Below are 20,201 nucleotides of genomic sequence, written 5' to 3'. Positions count from 1 at the left end.
CTTTTCCGCTGCCTTGATATTCATTTATTTTGTCAGCTTGATTTAAATCAGTAACTGATTTTCTTCAGTGTTGGTCTTAAGACGCCACCATCAGTTTTAATCCCCACTGATTCCCCCTGAACCAGAATCAAACTAGCAATATTGAAATGCGTTGTCAGCGTCTTTGCTCAAGGAGGCCCCCTTTAGTTTTTAAAAAGTTTGGTAACATTTTTATTTGGAGCATTCATCTGAGAGCTGCTGTTGGTTCCTGGCAGACTAAAAATAGGTGCTGAGATAGTTCAAGAAATAGTCTGCGTATAACATACCAAACTTTTTTTACACAAGTTTTACAGATTTAACAAACAATATTAACCAGTGACTTTTAAAGTTATTGATGCTATTGAGAGCCTTTCTGACATTGACCCTTTTTTTTCAGTCTGTGTGTGAAGCCTTTTTCCCTCTGAAGTGTCATTGGTAGTTTTGTTCCTTGTGTTTAGAGGAACATGGCCTAAGTTTGACTCTTGCACTGCTCAACACATCAGATTTACTGCAGACATTCAAACTTTGACACATTATCGCCACAGTGACCCCTCAAGGAGGACAGACCCTCACCATACACGTCCTCCCTGCAGTCAGCAAAGTATGTACGGGGCGGCCTTGATTCATGCCCGGAGGATCACCTATGTCATCAACTCCATGTCAAAATAGCTGCTCTGTAAAAGTGTTGCATTGTTAAACAGGAGCAGGAGAAAAAGAGTGAAACCTAAGTATATAACACGCCTCTTAATGGCTAAATGATAAATAAAAACAATAGAAAAGGAAACTTTAAACCATATCAGGAAAACATGTTGGTCTCCGTGACAAGAACAAACTAATTCTGAAATATTGGCATCATTCAAACAAACTGGAGTGGCTTTGGATTCAAACTCTTTCGGTTCAACCACAAGAGGGCAGTATAGGATTCTTTAAAATATTCTGTATTTAATGTTGTTTTTTACGATTAAGCGGTAATGCCAGTGATAAAGTAGCTGGAACTATGAATGTATACTCACATTGACTCATGCTTATAATTTGATCGTATTGATTATTTGAACGTCAAAGAGGAAAAAACTTTGCAGAGCGGACATGTCATCCAGTCGTTTCTTGTTGACATCTTCTGTGTTTCATTCTGCTCTGGTGTGGTCAGTGGTGCTACCAGCTTATACAGTGGGCTACAAAGGGGCAGGGGGACGGGGGGACGGGGGGGGGGGGGGTTCTCGCCTACCGCCCCACGACCTCGTTCCTGTGGGGATATCAGCTGGAGGCTGTCGTAGTCAGTAACCATCCCAGGATCGCACGCGTCATTGGGTATATCAGACTGAAACTCTGTAGATCTGGTTTTAAACACGATCAAAGTGGGATCAATTCCTCCGAGTGAATCCAATACTGATGCAAAGTCATCATGTAATTGAGATAGTTGGTTTTTGTTTTCGATGCGCGCTCCCCTCCCACTTTCACCACTTCTGCTTTCTGCTGAGGCGCTGCGCTTTTACGCACGGCTCCAGTGACAGTGTGGTGGAGTGTATGGTGCCATGCAGGCCGTCAGTGTTTGAGGGCTTTCCCAGTTAAAGCTGCCATCGCTGCTCTAAGATGACCCTGCTGCCTGGTCTTCTTTTTATTCTCTTGGGAGATGCGGCTCGGTGTCGGTTGCAGGATGGAAGCTTCACTTTCAATGGAGATGTCCACCACTACGCCGTGGCCACCAACACGGTTTACGTGGCTACAAATGATACGCTGTACCAGCTGAGACACGACCTGACCCTGGTCCAGAGTGTGCCCCAGAGAGGAGTTCTGAAGGGCGGGGCCCAGGTGCAGTTTCACCGGGTTTCTGGGACGGATTTCTCGAACGCAACTTTCAGGATCAACGTGTTGCTTCCATTGGTTGAGAGCGATACTTTGATCAGCTGCGGGGTGATCGATAAAGAGTGTGGCCACTGCGAGGTTCTGAAGCTGATGGACATCTCCAGCCTCCAGCACAGTGAGAGCATCCAGGTGGGATCACTGGATCACAGCAACGCGTCCGTCGCAGTCTTGGTGAAGGTGGAGAAGAACACGTACATTCTGACCGCGTTACGGCAAAGTCAGAACCAGAAGGAGAGGACCAGCTGCACAACTACCTTAGTCACTGTCCAGCTCCAGAACGCGGAGAAGAACCAGGAGGGAGGCATATTTTCTCTCGTTGACCTTTACGGTGGCAATCCATTGATCGAAAGCAGTGGCGAAGTGGAGTTTGTGGATGGATTTCAGATCAGTTCCACCATGTATCTGCTCTCCAACGTGCGCTCTGGCGATAAAAGCAACAGAATCCGTCTGATTTGGCTCAAGGGCGGAGGCAGCAAGACTCTGACTCTCAAGTCGCTGCGAGGTGCGACTCTCAGGGTCTCTGAAGCCGGAGGTCACAGACTCGTGGCCTCCTCGGTGATCCCGGGGGAGCAGCAGGTGCTGTGGAGCGGAGTGTTCAGTGCGGACGTGGGACGGACCAACACCGAACTGCTCGTGTTTGACATCAGCCCTGATTTCAGCGGAGAACAAAAACCAGATCCAGACTTCGGCAGCAAAATTAGAGACACCAGTGCCCCCGAGGTAATGTGTCCATTTATGAAGCTTTTCTAGATTCGATAACAAAATAATTAATAATCAATATATTGGTTATCCAGTAACTGTAAGTAGGCAGCCAGTGGGTTGTGTGAGAGTCCAGCTGGTAGCTACTGAGTTGATATTATTGAAGAGCAAAATATATAAGAAATAAAGTTCAAAGTGACATGAATTTGACTCATTAAAAAAGTAAAATCCAACACTAAGGCTGGACATGCAGCTTCAGTCAATGGGCTTAAAACATGAACATGACTCTCTTTACCTGAGGACTAAGTATTGAGCCTTGACTAATGACATGTTATTTGAAGTACCTCTCCTTTCGAGCTCTGTTGGCTCCAGATGTGACGATCAATGTGTTTGTGTTTGTCAGCCGAAGACACTGAAGCCGAAAGCCGTGCTCTTCAGGCAGAGCAACATGACCTCTGTGCTGGCAGTGAGGCACAAAACCTGGGTTGTCTTCTTCATCGGGACTGGAGATGGGCAGCTCATAAAGGTGTGTGTCATCTCAATCTCTGCTACTGATATCTGTTTGTTTTTTTTAAATTAAGTCAGTCAGTCAAGTTATATTTGTCTAACCCATATTCACAAATGGGGCTTCTAGGGTTAGACTTTCTCCGTTCTTAACCTTCAGCAAGAATAAGAAAAAGTACCTAATAAAACCCATTTTAGTCAAGGGGGAAATAAACGCTGAGCGGGATCCCTCTCCCAGGACAGACAGAGGAACGATAGATGTCACCTGGAGCACAGCACATCAACAAAGTAACAATATGTACAATGTTGATGAGAAAGGACAACGTGTTTGTTTCCATTTTCTTAAATGATATCGAGCTACAATTATTCAACGCAAAATAAACATTACAAACGGAGCGAGGACAGGCATCACATTTCTGTTTAACCTTTCAACCTGAGCAACGCAACATACAATTGCATCATATCCTGTATAGTTGATGGCTAAGTGGGGCAACATAGGGCAAGTCACATGATGTGGATACGACGAGGAGACAATAACGAAGATTTGAAGATTTCGACACACTGCATTTTTTATTTTCTCCGATGCCGTGAGCTCTTAGAGAAAACCCAGCGTCCTCAATTAGCCCTGAAAGGCAAGAGTGGATCAAGGTTAGGCTCAACAACCATAATGGTGGCTGTCATTAGCTTGTGTCCTGAATTACACACAGTCCCCCGCTTCACCACAGCCACTCATCGCAGCAGCGGATAATGTTTCCATTATTTCTTCTTTACAGTGTTAGCAAACCGGACTGGATTAAAGTTGAACAACTGGTGAAAAGCAGCAATAATGAAGAAAGAAAGAAGTTTAGGATTTTGTCAAATTGAAATTAAAGGGTTAAAAAACCAAACTACCATCATCAAGTGTTAATTCACTCTGATGAACATTACTTTGTTTTTATTTCCCCCTTGCACTGTCTTGCTGATGTACACATATACACACTCTGGCATATCAAATGTGTATTATGCCATAGCTGAGAATAGTCCATAAAAAATGCTATTTATTGAAGAGCTAACACGTGAGAAACTGTACAAAGATGTGATCATCAGCACGAGACTTCTAAACTACCGCAGTAAGCAAACAAGCAAAAGCCTAGAAAACAGAGTTCTAGTCACTGTTTACTTCACAGTGAAAGAAAGGCCTCCCTTTAATGCATGATGTATTGTGTTTGTCATCTTGTGCTGAAAATCGTGATCACATGAGCACCAGAGACTTGTTCCCTTATCAATGAATAAGCTGAACAAGATCTACTGGTGAACAGGAAATAGATTTATTGAATTGATTGTTTTACTCTATAATTTTTTAATAAAGTTATTAGCATCCAATTTTTTATCAATGTCTAATTTTAATAATGCTTACATTAATCCACCCAAAAATTAAGGAAAGTGGTTTAAAGACCTTTTAAAGCCTTTTCAACAAATGGAAATATTTTAGCATATCAGGTCGTTTGATCGTATTTGTTCATGACATAAAAAAGTATTTGTTTTTTATTCATTGTTATGACACACTGGCAGGTAGTCATAGGACTGATTTAAGTTACCTAGTAAGCTGAGCCATCCACCCAAAGTCAAACTGAACACATGAGTTTACAGCTGGTTATAGCCAACTTTATTGTGTCTGCTCATAAACAGAGGAACATTTACCCTTTCCCCCGATATTATCTCTACCTTTTAAAAAAGTTAACACCACAGCAGCTTGGTTTCTTAGAAACATAACCAGAGCTGTACTCTTGTCATCAGCTCGCTGTGGATAAGGACTATCACACCTCCTGTCCCATGGTGCTCTACAGAGCTGATGACGATCGCCAAGTGTTTCCCAAGATTCAGCTGGATCCGGTGGATCGTAACTATGTGTACATGCCAGTAAGAAACCAGGTGAGTGCATTGTACATGTAAAAAAATATTAAAGGTGAAAGGATAATTCTGATCCAACTTATTTAGGTTGTATTTTATATTGTTTCAAAGTGTAGCTAAGTGTTGTGTTTTGTTCTAGATGAAGCGGGTTCCTGTATCAAATTGCAGCATGTACAGAGATGTGAAGGAGTGTTGGTCTGCACAGGATCCGCACTGTGTCTGGTGTGGCTCCAAAGATAGGTGAGGAAACATCTGCATCTTTAAACAATCTGTTAACAGCTCCGAACAATTGTTAAGTCAGTTCTCAGATCTTTTTCTTTTCCTAGTTGCACGTTTGAAGCCGACTGTGTAGATTCAGACTGGTTGTCCATTCCTGAGGATTATCAAGAGAAAATGGTTTCCCACAGAGTTGCTAAGGAGCCAACTGGCCAGGTAGAGATGAAGGACAGAGTTTGAACTATCATCAGTTGTGTCTGTGGCTTGTTTGTTCTTTAAACCCTCACATCCCGACCTCTCTCAGATCACACTGAACGTCCAGACTCACCTGACCGCAGGTCAGATGGCACAGTCCAACTTCGCCTGTCAGTTTTCTGCGGGTTCCATTGCGCTTCAATGTACCAGTGGCCCTGCTCCGATGTTCCCACAATGCACCTGCATCCTCCCTAATGGCCCACTTCCCGCAGAAGGTTAGTAATCTTTGATAAATATAATCGCATGTGAATGAGATGCACACAATTTCCTAGGTATAGAATAGCTGTGTGCGTGAATGATAACTACTAACATTCAGTTGGTATTTACTAGCTGCATCTCAGTCTGCGTCACATAATGGTGAAAGTGAAACTAGCAGTGCAAGGATTCTGCCACATTACCCCTTTCCTCTTTCCTCTTCATGCAACTGTTCATTACTGAAAACTATGATGAGATGAACTTTCTTTGCTGTAATGTTCATTGTTTCGTTTATCTCTGCAGTCTTTGTAAACATGAGCCTTGGGAAGACGCAGTTATTAGAACGACTGACACTGACCAACTGCTCTGACATCAGGGGTCCGCCAACCTCTGTCCTGTAAGTCCACAGCTGCTCTACACAAATCAAAACACTTACTGCAAACACATGTTTAGATCGAAAAAGATAAAACCTGCAAGTGCTGAAGAAATGATCAGTTTCTACGATGGAGTAATAGGATAAAAAAAAACAGCTCTTGAGAATGAAGGGAGTACCAAGGATATTATAATTATTTTATATATTCTCTCTTGTAGAGAAGGAAAATAGCTGTGTGTTTTGTAGTTTGTTGATCATAAACACATTTTTTTTGTTATTCTCGCAATATACTGGCTGTTTTTTCCTCCAAAAATTCCCAATGCCATGCCTTTTGTAGATTATCCTTTTTTTTTTACATTATCCTTAAAAAGAAGAATTTCCCTAACCCTAACCCTATTTCTTCACAATGGCCCTAATACTTTGTTGTAAGTGTCCAGTTTGTTTATATGAAAAGAAAAACCTTGTCTGTAATTTTGGTGTTTTGGTGCCTGTTAAGTAAGGTCTGATTTCTCTTTAGGTGTCGGCAGTGTTTCGAGGCCGGATGCAGCTGGAGCAAAAACAAGTGTTCCTGGGAAAATGAAGGAGTCAGAAATGTAATTTTGGCCATTTTTATCTATCTACCATGTTTTTCCAGTCTTCCTATGTATTGTACCACATTGGAGACATTATTTTATGTGAAATTGATGTTAAAACCCTGGTGGACGTGCACCTCAGCAAGAAAATATGTAGATTTTGCTTTGATGGGAATACCAATCTCATAATTTCTTCCCTTGTCAGGAATACCAAATATTTATAGATTCATTCTTACAAACTTTGACTTTGAACTTTTACCTCATGTGTATTATTATTTATTTGTGTTTATCTCTGCACATACATACAACATGTAAATAAGACTGAATTAAAGTAGTTGGATTCTACCATGCTAGCTGCTTTCTACTGTTATCTTAGCTGTTAATTCCTGCGTATTTCTGCAACCTGCTGAATTTACTCCTCCTGCTTCCTCCTGCAGGACAGTGTTTGCAAAAGGATGGTGTCAGGAATAAAGTTTTCTGTGAGTCTGAACCCTCGACTCTCACACACGTGCTTCCCACTGAAGTTCACCTTTTTCACATTCAGTCCAATTCAAAACATCAGTAGGCAGTACCAAATAATTATCTGTGTGTGTGTGTGTGTGTGTGTGTGTGTGTGTTTTACCGTCAGACGCCAGAGATCTCCTCCATCGATCCTGGCGTTGTGTCTTTCTACGGCAGAAACCACGCAGTGTTATACGGTCGTAACCTCAGTGACGTGACCAGAGTGAGGTTGCAGGCGCGGACAGAATGCAAGCCACAAGAGTGAGTCAGCTCACGGACGACTAAGATTATGCATTATGCAAAGAGAGCAGGCGTTAATGGGAAATAACACCTGTCGTATAACTTGACATATTTTTCAAGGTGACAGTGTCCTGTCAAAACATATGAATCTGCTTCTCTTTCCTAAATAAAAAAACTGGGTGTGGATGTCAAATATGGTTCTGCTCACAGATGTAACTAAATACTTGGTTTATTATCTTTAAATAATCCATTACATTTTAAAAGCGATAATACTTCTCAAAAACAATAGAAAACACTGCAATAGAAAAATGTTGCGCTACTGAATGTGTTGATCCAGTGATGCACAGAATAATTTATACGTGTGATGTTTCCCTTTAAAACATTATCACTCTGACAGACTTTTTGGTGTCTGATAATAAACTGCAAATTAAATGTGTTTAAGGATTCAGCGATAAGATAATTTTTGATTCTTGTGACCTTGGGCGTTGTCCGTTTCAGCTTCTTCTCTAAGGTTGTGTGATATGATATATGATGTATAACACCTGTAGACTCATGATTCTGATGAAATAACATTTAAGTGAGATTAAATGGATGTTTAATTACGTCCTTATGTTTCTACTCTCTCATCCTGTGCGTACCTGTCAGATCTCCTGTTTGGAACAACACGGGCACGAGTCTGACGTTCCACATTCCCAGTGCGGAGAGTAAAGGCGTGGTCAAAGTCTGTGCCCTCCTCCCAGACGGTAGTTGCCACGGCAGCAGCACCATCACCTACCAGTCATCCCCATCCTGCTCCAACATTGTACCAAACAGCACCTGGCTCAGGTATGTTTGGATTTGTTGGTTCTTTCATGCTGAATTCTACAATGTCACTCAGTAGAACGCATACCTTCATCAAGTTCACCACATTGAAATGAACTCGGTCCAGATTTTTGGATCCAGACTTAATTCCGCACAGTCTTAAATATTCCTCCCCTAAACGTGTCTGTTTTAATAATCCTCTTGAGAAAATCAATAAAAATGAAGTAAAATGCCCTGTATCACAATGTTAAGGAAACAGAAAACAATTTCGGGATCGGCACCAAAGTTCTTCTCTGACCCATAATGCATCATTTCTACTAACTAACCTACAAACCACCTTAAAAACATGAAAGTCTGTCGTCGTCTTACTGAGCGACCGGCCATGTGCAGCCACTTCTTTTATCTGTCATTTGGAATTAAAAGCCTTGTACCTGTTCTTAAAGTCTTTTGGTATATGGCATATGGGGCGGTGTGGCCTAGGGGGTAGAGTAGGCGTTCTCCAACATGAAGGTTGCTGGTTCAATCCCCACTCTTCCCCATCTGCATGCCGAAGTGTGCTTGGCAAGATACTGAACCCCTAAATGGCCCCTCATAAATGTTGAGTGTACTAAAAATGTAAGTCGCTTTGGACAAAAGCGTCAGCTAAATGACATGTAATAATAATAATGTATTAATATAACCTCCCTGGTGGAGGTAAACATTTCCAGCTACAGAAATGTTTGATGTGTGTTTCTCCAAAGCGAAGAACTGTTTTTGTTTTGCGGAACTTGTTAAAAAAGAACTTCTCAAACAAGAACTTCTTTAAAGTCCCGGATTAGTGCTTCAGCCGTCAAGGACTAAGTAGAGGATGTAAAATATATCAAGACTGTGCCGATCTCTTAAAGAGCTGGAACAACTGATCATCACACAATCAATTCTGAAATGGAAGAGTAAGGATTCTGATCAAACAAGATCATCACTGGGATCAGTTTTTGCGGCTCATTTTAATGGGGAGGGGACACAAAGCAATGCGAGCAGAGATAAACACAATAAGTACATAAGGCCAGTAAAAAAGTAAGTAGGCTATTTCTAGATACACCACTGGTACGCTAAGTAAGTGAGGAACAGTGAGAAGTAGATGGTCGACCGATTGGGAAAGATTGCTACTTCCCCAAAGCAACGTCTTTCACCTTAAGACCACTTCCTCTTTTACTTGCAGCAACTTCCACTTCCACTTCAGCCTTTGTCTTTGACACTTTGCAAAATTTTATATATTTTTTTGTGGTATGGACTATACAGGACGTGAACATTTTATAACACAGCAGGTGTGCAAAGAAAATAATGTGACGTCATTTAGTCTATTTGGATTTTAGAGCCTTTGTGATGTCATCAAAGTTTGAAGGGGATCTGGCTGCTTCATTTAATGTCAGTATTATGGTGACCGGCTCATTAAACTGTTTTCTAAGGCTTATCTCAATTAGTTCACTTAACTGCGAGAAACACATTAGAGAGTTGAACCCCCAGCCCCTTTCTCTCTCTCTCTCTCTGTCTCTGATTGGCTGCTGCCCTGTCTCCTGGTAGTGGGAAGAGGAAGTTGACAATCATAGGCTCTCATCTGGACTTTGTGGAAGGTGTCACGCAGAGCCACGCCCCGCAGGAAGTCCGACTTCCTCAAAACAGGACCTATCAGGTGGGTCTGCAGACAGGCAGTGTTCCACTTTTACGTCACGCTGAAATACACTACACTGTCACATTATATCACAACATGCCAAATCATCACAAGTAACCTTTAGCAATATGTCTCGTATTTTACATTATAATATTAGTATTAGTCACAAATTCAACGTCACAATTTTCTCGCCGCTTTCAGACCTTTTTTGGGACGTTTCCTTCCAGCCCCTTAATTCTCTGGAAATATTCGTGCTGTTGTGAACGTGTCTGCCCAGACAGTCTTCTGCTGCCTTCTTCATGTCTGAAAAACAAGCTCTACATAATGTCCAGATCCAATTTTCCAGAGTCCATGACTGAAAACAGCTATACAGAGAGAAGCTCATATGTCAAACCGTGTCACATTATTACTATTGAAATTGTTTATGAGGATTAACCCCTTGGGATGCATCAACTTGTTTTCAGTACAAGTACATTTTGAGAAGATATGGAAAGAGGATATGGATTGAATATTTGCTCGTAAATAATTCCATCAGAAGGAGCTTTAAACAGAAATGATTTGTGTTTACAAAATACATATTTGTACATGTAATATTTATTCTTTGTACTTGTATGCAATGTGGATGGCCAATTGTTTCTGAAGCCTCATTAGAAAAAAATTGTGCCTTTGTTTGTCAGATATTTTGTGTTGCCAATGCAAAATGCAACCCATGGTGGGTTCCGCTGTTTGCAAGGGACAGGAAATAACACATGAGTAGTTTTGTTATTATTTGTTTATAGCAGCGAGCCAGGGTTGTACTTTAGTAAGACGTTAAAATCCGTTTGAGTCGTGTATATTACCGCATCATCTACATAAAGATGAACACAACATTCGGAGCATATTGTGGGGAGATCATTGATTCAAGAGCAGTTGAGGACTTGAGCCTTGTTTCACACCTCGTTCTTGTTTTCATGTATCAGTTTTTTTGTAAAACAACACATTGTTTCCTGTTATGAAGATGAGAGTTGAACCATAGTATAGAATTGTAAAACTGTTTGTTTAAAAGAAGGCAGTGATCAACCAGGTCAAAAGCTTTCTTCAAGTTGATGAAGATTGCTCCTGTTAATGAATTATCATTAGTAAGTTTGATAGAAATATGCATCAGTATATCATATTCTATATAACACAGAATGTTCCTTTTAATTCTCTGCAGAATCTCACCTATGAAACAGTTGCAGCTGTAAATGCACAGGGGCCTTTTCCCAGCACTGTGTTTCTGAAAGTAGGTAATGAAACGTTGCCCTGCACCCCAACCATCACTGTCTACCCAGAGCCCAAGTTTATCAGCTTCAAATCCATCATTGTCGGGGACTACTTGCGCATCACCATAGAGGTAAAGAACTGTTCTCATCTTTTTATCACACATTCACAAACACGGAGCCTTAAAAAGTTGAGTGTTGGTTTATGTTTTCATCTCAGAAAAAGGCAGACAAACTGGAGATGATGAAAACAGAGTTGTCAGTATCTGCCGTTCTGGGAGAAGAACGTTTTAACTGCACCATGACGACCAAAGAAAGTCACAATGAGACTGACACGTTTGCCTGTGAAATCCAAAACACACGAGTTGCAGAATTTCAGCATTTAATGGTGAGTCTTAAAGTCACAGAAACAGAGCAAGCAAGTGTTTTGTTGTACTGAAGTTCCAAAGTAGTAAACATATATCTGTTGTCTAATTTCTTTCAAATATACTGTGATTATTGCTTTTTTTACAGATAAAGTATGGGGACAAGACGGTAAAACTCCAACGTAAATCATCGTTTCCGTTTATTTGGCTGCTGCTCTTTCTGCTGCCGATACCCTGCATTATCATCAGTGAGTACAAAAAGTCCAGCTGAGCGAATTGGAGCCAAACTATTTCCTCTTTTTTATCTGCGAAATTCAACCACTTGGTTTTGACCCCCAGCGGTGGTGATGGTTTACCGAAGCAAACAGAAGAAGCTCACCGCTAAGATGAACAGTGACATGGAAAACCTGGAGCTGGACATCAGGAACGATATCAGACAAGGTCAGTCACAAAGTCCCGCCCCGTGTCCGTACAGAATGAGGAAGGTGCGGATCAAGTATCAACGCTTTCATAGAAAGTTCCATCCCAACCTGCTAATCCTCTTCCTCTGCTGTCATATGCAGTCTCGCTTTAAACAGAATCAGACACGCTCCCTCTGGTGCATTTACAGCAATATATTCATTCGCCTTAGATAAATGAACAAATGGACAAGAGGGTTCCTGTATGTTTACAAGTGTTGGATAGCATTCACCCACTCTTTGTATATTAAAGTGATGTGTTTGTAATTAGATGAAGACGTCCCTTTCACTGATCATTAGAGCATGTAAACATTTTCAAATAATTACCCTAATTCAAATGATGAACCTGATTATAGGCATAATATATCTCATAGAATAAGTAAGATAAGAATAGTTATAGTATAAAGTGTTTTTTTACTATTCGAACTTAAAGTCAAATATTGAAAAGTCAGTTGCAGAACCACATCCATTTTCACTCCGTCTTTGTATTTGTAACCTCCAAGTGGACACTTGCTTCACAAGTTAGTTGTTTAATCTCACACTGTAGAGTCACTGTGTGTGTTTGTGTATGTGTAGTTTGGATGGTTATGGTCAGAGTTAGGGAATGCATTTTGTCAATGAGTGTCCACACTAAGACAGAAGTACAAACACGTATGTGTGTTTATTAAACCTGCATGGTCACTCTGGTCTACTCCATCATTTCATTGTCCTCCACAGGTTTTGTGGATCTGCAGACAGAGCAAATTGGCCTGATTGAAAACGTTGGAGCGATTCCTTTCCTGGACTACAACCACTTTGCCTCCAGAATCTTTTTTCCTGAGGTACAGTGAACATCCCTCAGACTGATGTGGTAATTAGCGAGAAATCATTATCCATAATCCAGATGTTTCCCTTGTGTTACTGTTTCCCAGAGAGGGACGCTGATGAAGTTGTGCATCAAAGACATTGGTCAGGTAAGGTTGGACACCGGCTGCGATTCACGTCACGATGTGCAGTTTGTCCGCGATGGGTCAGTGATGCATTGTTGTTGTATCTGACCTTGGATCAGGACGCAGGGAAGGTTCAGCTTGACGAGTGCTGCCTCGTCTTGTCCCAGCTGATCCACAATCGGCTCTTCCTCACGTCTATGGTTCACGCCCTGGAGGAGCAGAAGAGCTTCACCATCAAAAACAAGTCAGTCTCTCTTTTCCGTAAAGCAGTTTTATTGTCTTTTATCCATTTGCTAACCATTGTTTTCTCCTCTTGCTCTCTTCCTCGTGTTCCTCTGTTCTGTTACAGGTGTGCTCTGGCGTCTCTACTAACAGTAGCGCTCCACGGCGACTTGCTGTACCTGACAGAGGTGATGGAGGTTCTGCTGAAGGATCTGATGCAACAAAACAGCAACACCCATTCCAAACTGCTGCTACGAGGCACTGAGTCAACGGTGGAGAAACTGCTGACCAACTGGATGTCCATATGCCTTTATGGCTTCCTGCGGGTCCGTCCACTTGGTTTCTTGTAATCTTTGTAGCTCCTTTTAGCCGGACCGTCCTTGTGGTTTAATATTATATATTAAAACGGCGACTGGTTTGTGAAACCCAAGACAGTCAGACTCTTAAGTCTGACTGTCTTAAGACAGCTTGCGACACGGTTTTTTCAGCAGGAGATATTATTTAGTTTTATTTGCGTCTAGTGCGTGTTAGAAGCGTCAACAAAGGTCAGTTGGAGAAGGTCTGCAGAACCTGCGGAGTTCAGTGCAGTTTTAGTCATGACTTTACTTGTTACTCTGTGGTATTAATAACATTGGGTAAAAGTATCTCTATATAATAAAACGTGTGAAGTAAACCTGTTAATAATTACACCGTACAGACCATGCATCAGAATATGTGTGGGTTACTGTTTATGTAACCTAAGTACAAGGAGGTGTTGTACTCCCATGATGTACTTGTGATTATTCAGATGTTTTCGGGGGTGTCTCAGAAATTTCTCATCAGGTTATTATTGTAAAAATAACTTGGATAAACCACGTCCTGTCCTCACTAAACCTCCTCTGCCAAAAACAGACACATTAGCATGAGAAAGGACTTTAGCTGTGTGCTGCTCTAATGGAGCCAGTGGAGTGTTCATGTCATGAGTTCCCAGGTTATATCTCATACCAAACAAAGTATTGATATTAAATTGTTGTACCTACACAACCGATGTGATGGTTTACTAGCCTGGCAGCCTTTGTATTTTAACTGTTACTTTGAGTTGCTGCTTCCTTAAAGAGGGCTCTGTTCTAGATGTGATGTGTTTGACTTCAGCCAGTAAACTACAACGGCCCAATTTCAGAAAAGGCACAAACTAAACCTTCCCGCTGTGTTTGCCACGGTGTCTTTTAACCACCGAGATGCTGTTTGTGACTCTGTGCAGGAGAGTGTCGGCCAGCACCTGTTCCTGATGGTGAGCGCTCTCACCCAGCAGATCAAAAAAGGACCGGTGGACTATGTGACAGAGAAGGCTCTGTACACACTCAGTGAGGACTGGCTGCTGTGGCAGGCGCAGGACTTCAGCTCCCTGGTACACACTCACACACACACACACACACACACACTTTGGTTTGTGTGGTTACTTCCGTCTCTCTCTTTCAGTAACACCCTGAAAACCCCTGCTTATGCTTAGATTTGCTCTGCTTGTGCTCAAGCTGCTGATATTTAATTGCAAGCATGGACATATTTTCTCCGTTGTATGCTGGGGGATTTCCCTTTGTATATTTATATGGTCTGTCTTCTGCGCTTTTTTTTTTTGTGCAACACATTGTTGAAATGTGGTTGAGCTTTACTTGTTTAAGAGTCGCTTACAGGATGGCATGAAGCTGGTTAAGTAAGCACCCAATAAGGGATTCTTACAGAAGTAAAGTTAACGCACCCACAACAAGGGCTGGACAATTCCATTCATCATCACTACAACTGGCATTACTGGTTGGGAACAACTCTTATAAACATGGTTTCCAAGGGATCCTAAAAGATTCCATCTTCTGTAGTTTAGGCTTTAAAAGGTTTTAAAAGTGTTGAAATATTACATAGGTCTTATTTATGTTAATATTCATCTAAAGCTACTTCCATAAACAAATGTTTGTCGAGCAACCAGGTTTCTTCCCCTTATTTTCAATTAGGGTATACTTGCTCAAACACTGCAGCTTATCGACATTTACTGTAACTGAATCAACTACAGGAGCCAATAGCTACTTAAAAATGTGGCATGACATGTTATAAAATTAGCATTAATGTGCTGTTGCTACTGAAGTGAAACCCCAAAATACACCACAGTTAAGCTGTGGCAGAGCCCGTTTGAGGAAGCTGCAACTCAAATGTTGATATGTCCCATTTCCTTATAAGGATGTTTTTAGACTACTTGACTCTACACCTCAACTGATCAGAATCGAGATAAAGAAGATTACAGCCCCAGATGCTTTCACACAGGAGGGACATCTAATGAACAGTTTGAACATAGAGATGTTGCACTGAGACAAGGACTTAAGTGTTAACTGCAGCAGCTTAATGTAAACTAGTGGCTCCTAACCCTTTGAGCTTGTGAGAGTCTTTCAAATGAAGCAGGTGTGATGGATGTCATGGGAATTTCTCAATAGTCAAGCACAAGTCATTACAATGTCTTTCTGGAAGTTTATTCTACATCTGCAGATGGGCATCAATGTACAAGACCATGGAATGGATTTCATACAATGAGCAATGACATACAGGAAAAGCAACACTTTATACATCTCCAAGCCCCTCCTAGAGAGGAGATAAATGTTATTGATCAACCTCTTTCATGTTAAGCAACAGGTGACCATTATCCTGTCACCTGATCTTTCCCAGACCTTTGGAATGTAGCATCTGTTTCTCAAAATCCCTTGAGTAGTTTACAAACACAAATCCTCTGTTCTGTTAAGTGATTTGTTTGGTGACCTCGTCAGTGAGGATGTCACATAACAGTCATGAGTGCAACCCTGACTTCTCAGGCAACATTTGTTATCTTTCGAAAACATCAATATCAATCATTGCCCTAATGAGTAAAATTTCTATCACAATCCTCCCCTTGAGCCTTAAGGGCTCAACATCCTCTAAACATCTTCAAATCATCTCATCATCCTGAAAGGGAAGTGTCCAAGATGGATGAGTTTCAGGAAGTTGAACATATTGTCCAATCATAGACTTAATTAGGGATGTAACCATAGTCTTAACACAAGGAACAATAAAACATGCCAACAACACTAATACACAAAATGAAATCAAAATAGGCATAAAAATTTAAACAATACATTTTTCCAACCTGTTACAATTAACCATGACTCCCAATCCCATCCTCCAGGAATTTGAGAGTCCTTGTTCTTTCTTAATCAGTGTGTCGCCTCTCTTTGAATTTTAGAGACGTGTAGCTCCGATGATTTCCACACCCCTTTACTTGCGGGCATGAAACAATCGAAGGCTGAAAGCACACCTGCTGACATCAACGCACGTTCTGTCCTGAAGAATCCTCCCCTGGCTCGGGTACCCTCTTGCAATGGCTTGCATGTATCCAGGTCACATGGGATTTCTGACTAGGCATAGCACATTTTTGTGTCTGAGGACGAAGATAAGTTACTCAAAAACATTCCCTCTGAATCCATACATCAGCTGGTCAGAAACAACTCCCCAGGTCAAAGGTCACACCCAAAAGTTACGGAGTAAATAAGATAACTGTCAGGAGGACTATCTGAGAATGACTAAGAGTCCAAAAGGCAGGCATCATCAATCCAAGCCTGTCATTATGTTTTAAGCACACATACCAACATGTTTTAGTCTAATGAATACACGACATAACCCCCCTTCGAGACTAAACAGAGTCTCGAAATAATCAAAAGAATAAAACATACAGGCATATGATCATCACAAAAACAACAAACCGTCTACAGCATAATTTTAACAACACAGCAACAGTTATAGAGTTTTTAGGAGTGAGAGTGAAAAACCTGTCAGGCAGCTATCTTTCCTTAAATATCCATCAAACAAACTAGACAGGAAAATTCTCTCACGACCCCTCTGCCCAGGCGGCCATACATCGTACTCCATGCTATTGAAATGAGGAATTTTAGCAAAGTGTTTAAGGAAATTACTTTAAGCAAATACATATGGAACTCTCAGCAAATAATAAACAAAACAATGTCCAAGGTCAGCCTGGTTGTCCCATTGGAGCTTCCCAATGGACCTTTCCCTGCCTAACACCACTATCCTTAAACCTCACGGAAAAGAAAACATCTGAGGTCCCAGTGTATTAGATCAATAATAGAAAACATCATTTTTCGTAGTAATTAACACACAAAGAATATAATTCACTTTTAATATCACTCATGCAATATATAAGACATAAGAATGTATAACACTGCAGTTTCTCAGCAGCATTGACTCTCTGTTGTAGTATTGATGACATGTTGAATCTGGAGATTTTATCTTTGTTCAGAGTCCTTCAGTCCATCAGTATTTTCATGCCTGAAGTGTCTGAGTACATTCAACACATCAGAGTCCCTGAACATCAATCACCCTTTCAGTGATCTTCCCCAATATGTTCTAGAATGAAAAAGAAGAGAACCAGTATCTTTGCATACAAAACAGACACAAATTAAAACAAATATAGATTTGGAACAGACGAAGCACACTGTTGTACTGCGACGTTGACAACTTAGAAATCTTGGATGAATCACAAATCATGTCATCCTCCGTTCTTTCTCTGATGTTTCTTCAGTATTCTCCTCCTCCATATTCTATCCAGCAGTAGCACTCACAGGCAAACTGTCCACAATCATAACATTCTTCTGAATGCTGTTCAAAATTTGGATCGAACCTTCCTCTCCAGGTCTGCGCCTGATCAAATGCTGTCTCCTGGTAGGAGATGACTGGAGCCACTGATGATGGCTGGAACGATTGGAGATGAACCTGGTTCAGCTGTGACTGTAGCAGTGATTGATCTAGTGGAGCCTGATTCTGTGTAACCAGAGCTTGCTTCTTAATTTTCTTATTATCCACCAGTTGTATTTGATTAAGTTTTCTAAGAACCTCTTGGTCTTGTTGTTTCTGATCATGCTCCTTTGTCCTATACAACACCACATGATGGGCTATATGATCTGTATAAACACCTTTTTTCATGCTTCCAAGACCAACCACCTCTGCCAGTTGCTCTCAAAATTGACTGCTACATTTGATTCAAATCAGGATCATTTCCTGTGACATTTCTCCACACTTGATGAGCTCTGGACACATAGGCCCTCGGGTTTTCTTCCTGTCCCAGTGGTTCAATAAGAATATTTGTCAGGATGTACATTTGTCGGAAACGTCTCTTTCAGCACTCTACACACTCGACCTCTATTTGCACAAAACAATTCTGAATCATTCACAGCAGTTCCCACATATTGATCAAGTCCAGCTTTCTGTAGAATATCTCCCATAGCATGAACTCCAAGGAGATTAGCCAAGAGTCTCTTAATATCTCCCATGGCAAGTTGCTCTCCCACCATGAATCTCTTCCAACTTTGAAATCCAAGAATGTGCTCCATCTTGAAGAATAGGTAACTTCTCTATTATGCTTGACATATCTGTAGACTGCCAAGGCCTATACTCCAAATTCTGCCCTCGGACGACCACTGGAAGCATCTTCTTGGGTGCAGACTATTTTCTTGAGAGCAAAGTATTTTTCATGCACAATAGTTGAGAGCCTTCTTTCTGCAGCCCTTCCCTCTGTGTCTGCAACTCCTCTACCTGGTTCTTCAATTTTAGCCCAGCGTTCATGCCATTTTTCTGATATCTTTGCAGTGCCTTTAACTAAAGGATTATTTTTCTGTACTACATCAACAGGAGTAATTACTTTTGGACTTTTGGTCTCCTTTTTACCCATAGTAGCAGCTTCCTTTTGCTCCTTTATTGTAAATTTTAAAAGTAATTGCTAAGATTTAAAGCTACTTAAAGGTTTTTAGATTACTCCTAAATAGAAGGTTTTTAGAAAACCTCTTCTCCCCTTTTTTTTTTTTTTTTTAAATACCCTTAGTGCATCATAATACTTTTAGAGAAATATCATTCAAATCTCTAGACACACTCTTCTCTCTAGTAATACGCCTCTAGGTATTAAATACTTGGAAATGCTATTACTTATTTTATGATAACAGTTATTTTATCATGAACTCGACGTCAGAGCTCAAACTTAAAGGTGTGTTTAAATAAATAAACACTCCATACATTTACAAATACCTTGTTAAACCCGTTAACATTTGGACCTTTTTCCTGAAAGGTTCCTTCCTGGAGCGCTCCTGGATCCTACACCGATTTTGTAACTCAAAACCTTGCCATGCAAACACGTCTGTTCCTCACTAAATGAGTGGATCTCTTTACCCTTGACCTTTTTCTAAAGATCTAAAACCAGAATTTACTTGCCAGAAAGAAAACTGTAGCTTGTCGTACTCGGTTCGCTTGATCACTTCAGTGAGAGGGCTCTCCTTCTCTTCAGCATCCAGTCCCCACTTCTCCAAACTGTTTAGGGAGGTTGAGGTAAGAGTCTTTTAGACTCTTTTGTGCACTATTACCTTCAGCTTTGAGATCCAGAATGTCCTCTCACATCAGTGATCCTGCCGACAACGCCAAATTGTCATGGGAATTTCTCAATAGTCAAGCACAAGTCATTACAATGTCTTTCTGGAAGTTTATTCTACATCTGCAGATGGGCATCAATGTACAAGACCATGGAATGGATTTCATACAATGAGCAATGACATACAGGAAAAGCAACACTTTATACATCTCCAAGCCCCTCCTAGAGAGGAGATAAATGTTATCGATCAACCTCTTTCATGTTAAGCAACAGGTGATCACCATTATCCTGTCACCTGATCTTTCCCAGACCTTTGGAATGTAGCATCTGTTTCTCAAAATCCCTTGAGTAGTTTACAAACACAAATCCTCTGTTCTGTTAAGTGATTTGTTTGGTGACCTCGTCAGTGAGGATGTCACATAACAGTCATGAGTGCAACCCTGACTTCTCAGGCAACATTTGTTATCTTTCGAAAACATCAATATCAATCATTGCCCTAATGAGTAAAATTTCTATCACAAGGGACATCAGGTGTATCTGTCTATACGGTGTGAGAGTGATTTGCTCAGAGTCCTGAACAAGTCATTTTCACTTGGGGTAAAGAAATGATTAGAGTATTGGATCCCACTGGGCTGCAGCTTTATGCAGTGTTGAATGATGCGGATAAGAGGAGCAGCGCTAGTCGACCAGTGTTTTCACAATCAGTCATTAAACCCACGTATTTTGTACTTTCCAAAAATGACTGGACTGCGTTGTTTCAAGGAGTTGCGATGATGGTGAAACTGAGATTAGT

The 20,201-nt window shown here is 41.1% G+C and overlaps 1 protein-coding gene across 1 annotated transcript in view; it reads left to right on the top strand.

Moving 5' to 3' along the window:
- The first annotated feature begins 1,344 nt into the window (after positions 1 to 1,344).
- Positions 1,345 to 20,201, top strand: part of plxnc1 (plexin C1) — a 23,378-nt gene continuing 4,521 nt past the window's right edge. The window contains exons 1-21 of the mRNA XM_053414632.1: positions 1,345 to 2,601; positions 2,984 to 3,106; positions 4,861 to 4,995; positions 5,114 to 5,214; positions 5,301 to 5,406; positions 5,495 to 5,660; positions 5,944 to 6,037; positions 6,531 to 6,606; positions 7,023 to 7,064; positions 7,214 to 7,347; positions 7,972 to 8,151; positions 9,688 to 9,796; positions 10,968 to 11,147; positions 11,234 to 11,401; positions 11,527 to 11,626; positions 11,718 to 11,819; positions 12,554 to 12,657; positions 12,748 to 12,789; positions 12,885 to 13,009; positions 13,115 to 13,313; positions 14,228 to 14,374. Of these exons, the coding sequence (XP_053270607.1) occupies positions 1,609 to 2,601; positions 2,984 to 3,106; positions 4,861 to 4,995; positions 5,114 to 5,214; positions 5,301 to 5,406; positions 5,495 to 5,660; positions 5,944 to 6,037; positions 6,531 to 6,606; positions 7,023 to 7,064; positions 7,214 to 7,347; positions 7,972 to 8,151; positions 9,688 to 9,796; positions 10,968 to 11,147; positions 11,234 to 11,401; positions 11,527 to 11,626; positions 11,718 to 11,819; positions 12,554 to 12,657; positions 12,748 to 12,789; positions 12,885 to 13,009; positions 13,115 to 13,313; positions 14,228 to 14,374 (3,426 nt within the window). The 5' untranslated portion in view covers positions 1,345 to 1,608. The remainder of the gene's footprint in view (positions 2,602 to 2,983; positions 3,107 to 4,860; positions 4,996 to 5,113; positions 5,215 to 5,300; positions 5,407 to 5,494; positions 5,661 to 5,943; positions 6,038 to 6,530; positions 6,607 to 7,022; positions 7,065 to 7,213; positions 7,348 to 7,971; positions 8,152 to 9,687; positions 9,797 to 10,967; positions 11,148 to 11,233; positions 11,402 to 11,526; positions 11,627 to 11,717; positions 11,820 to 12,553; positions 12,658 to 12,747; positions 12,790 to 12,884; positions 13,010 to 13,114; positions 13,314 to 14,227; positions 14,375 to 20,201) is intronic.

This window comes from Pleuronectes platessa, chromosome 22 (genome assembly GCF_947347685.1).
Source record: "Pleuronectes platessa chromosome 22, fPlePla1.1, whole genome shotgun sequence".
Classification (NCBI taxonomy): Eukaryota; Metazoa; Chordata; class Actinopteri; order Pleuronectiformes; family Pleuronectidae; genus Pleuronectes; species Pleuronectes platessa.
Note: the sequence above shows the minus strand (reverse complement) of the source record. Positions and strands in the feature narration are given on the sequence as shown.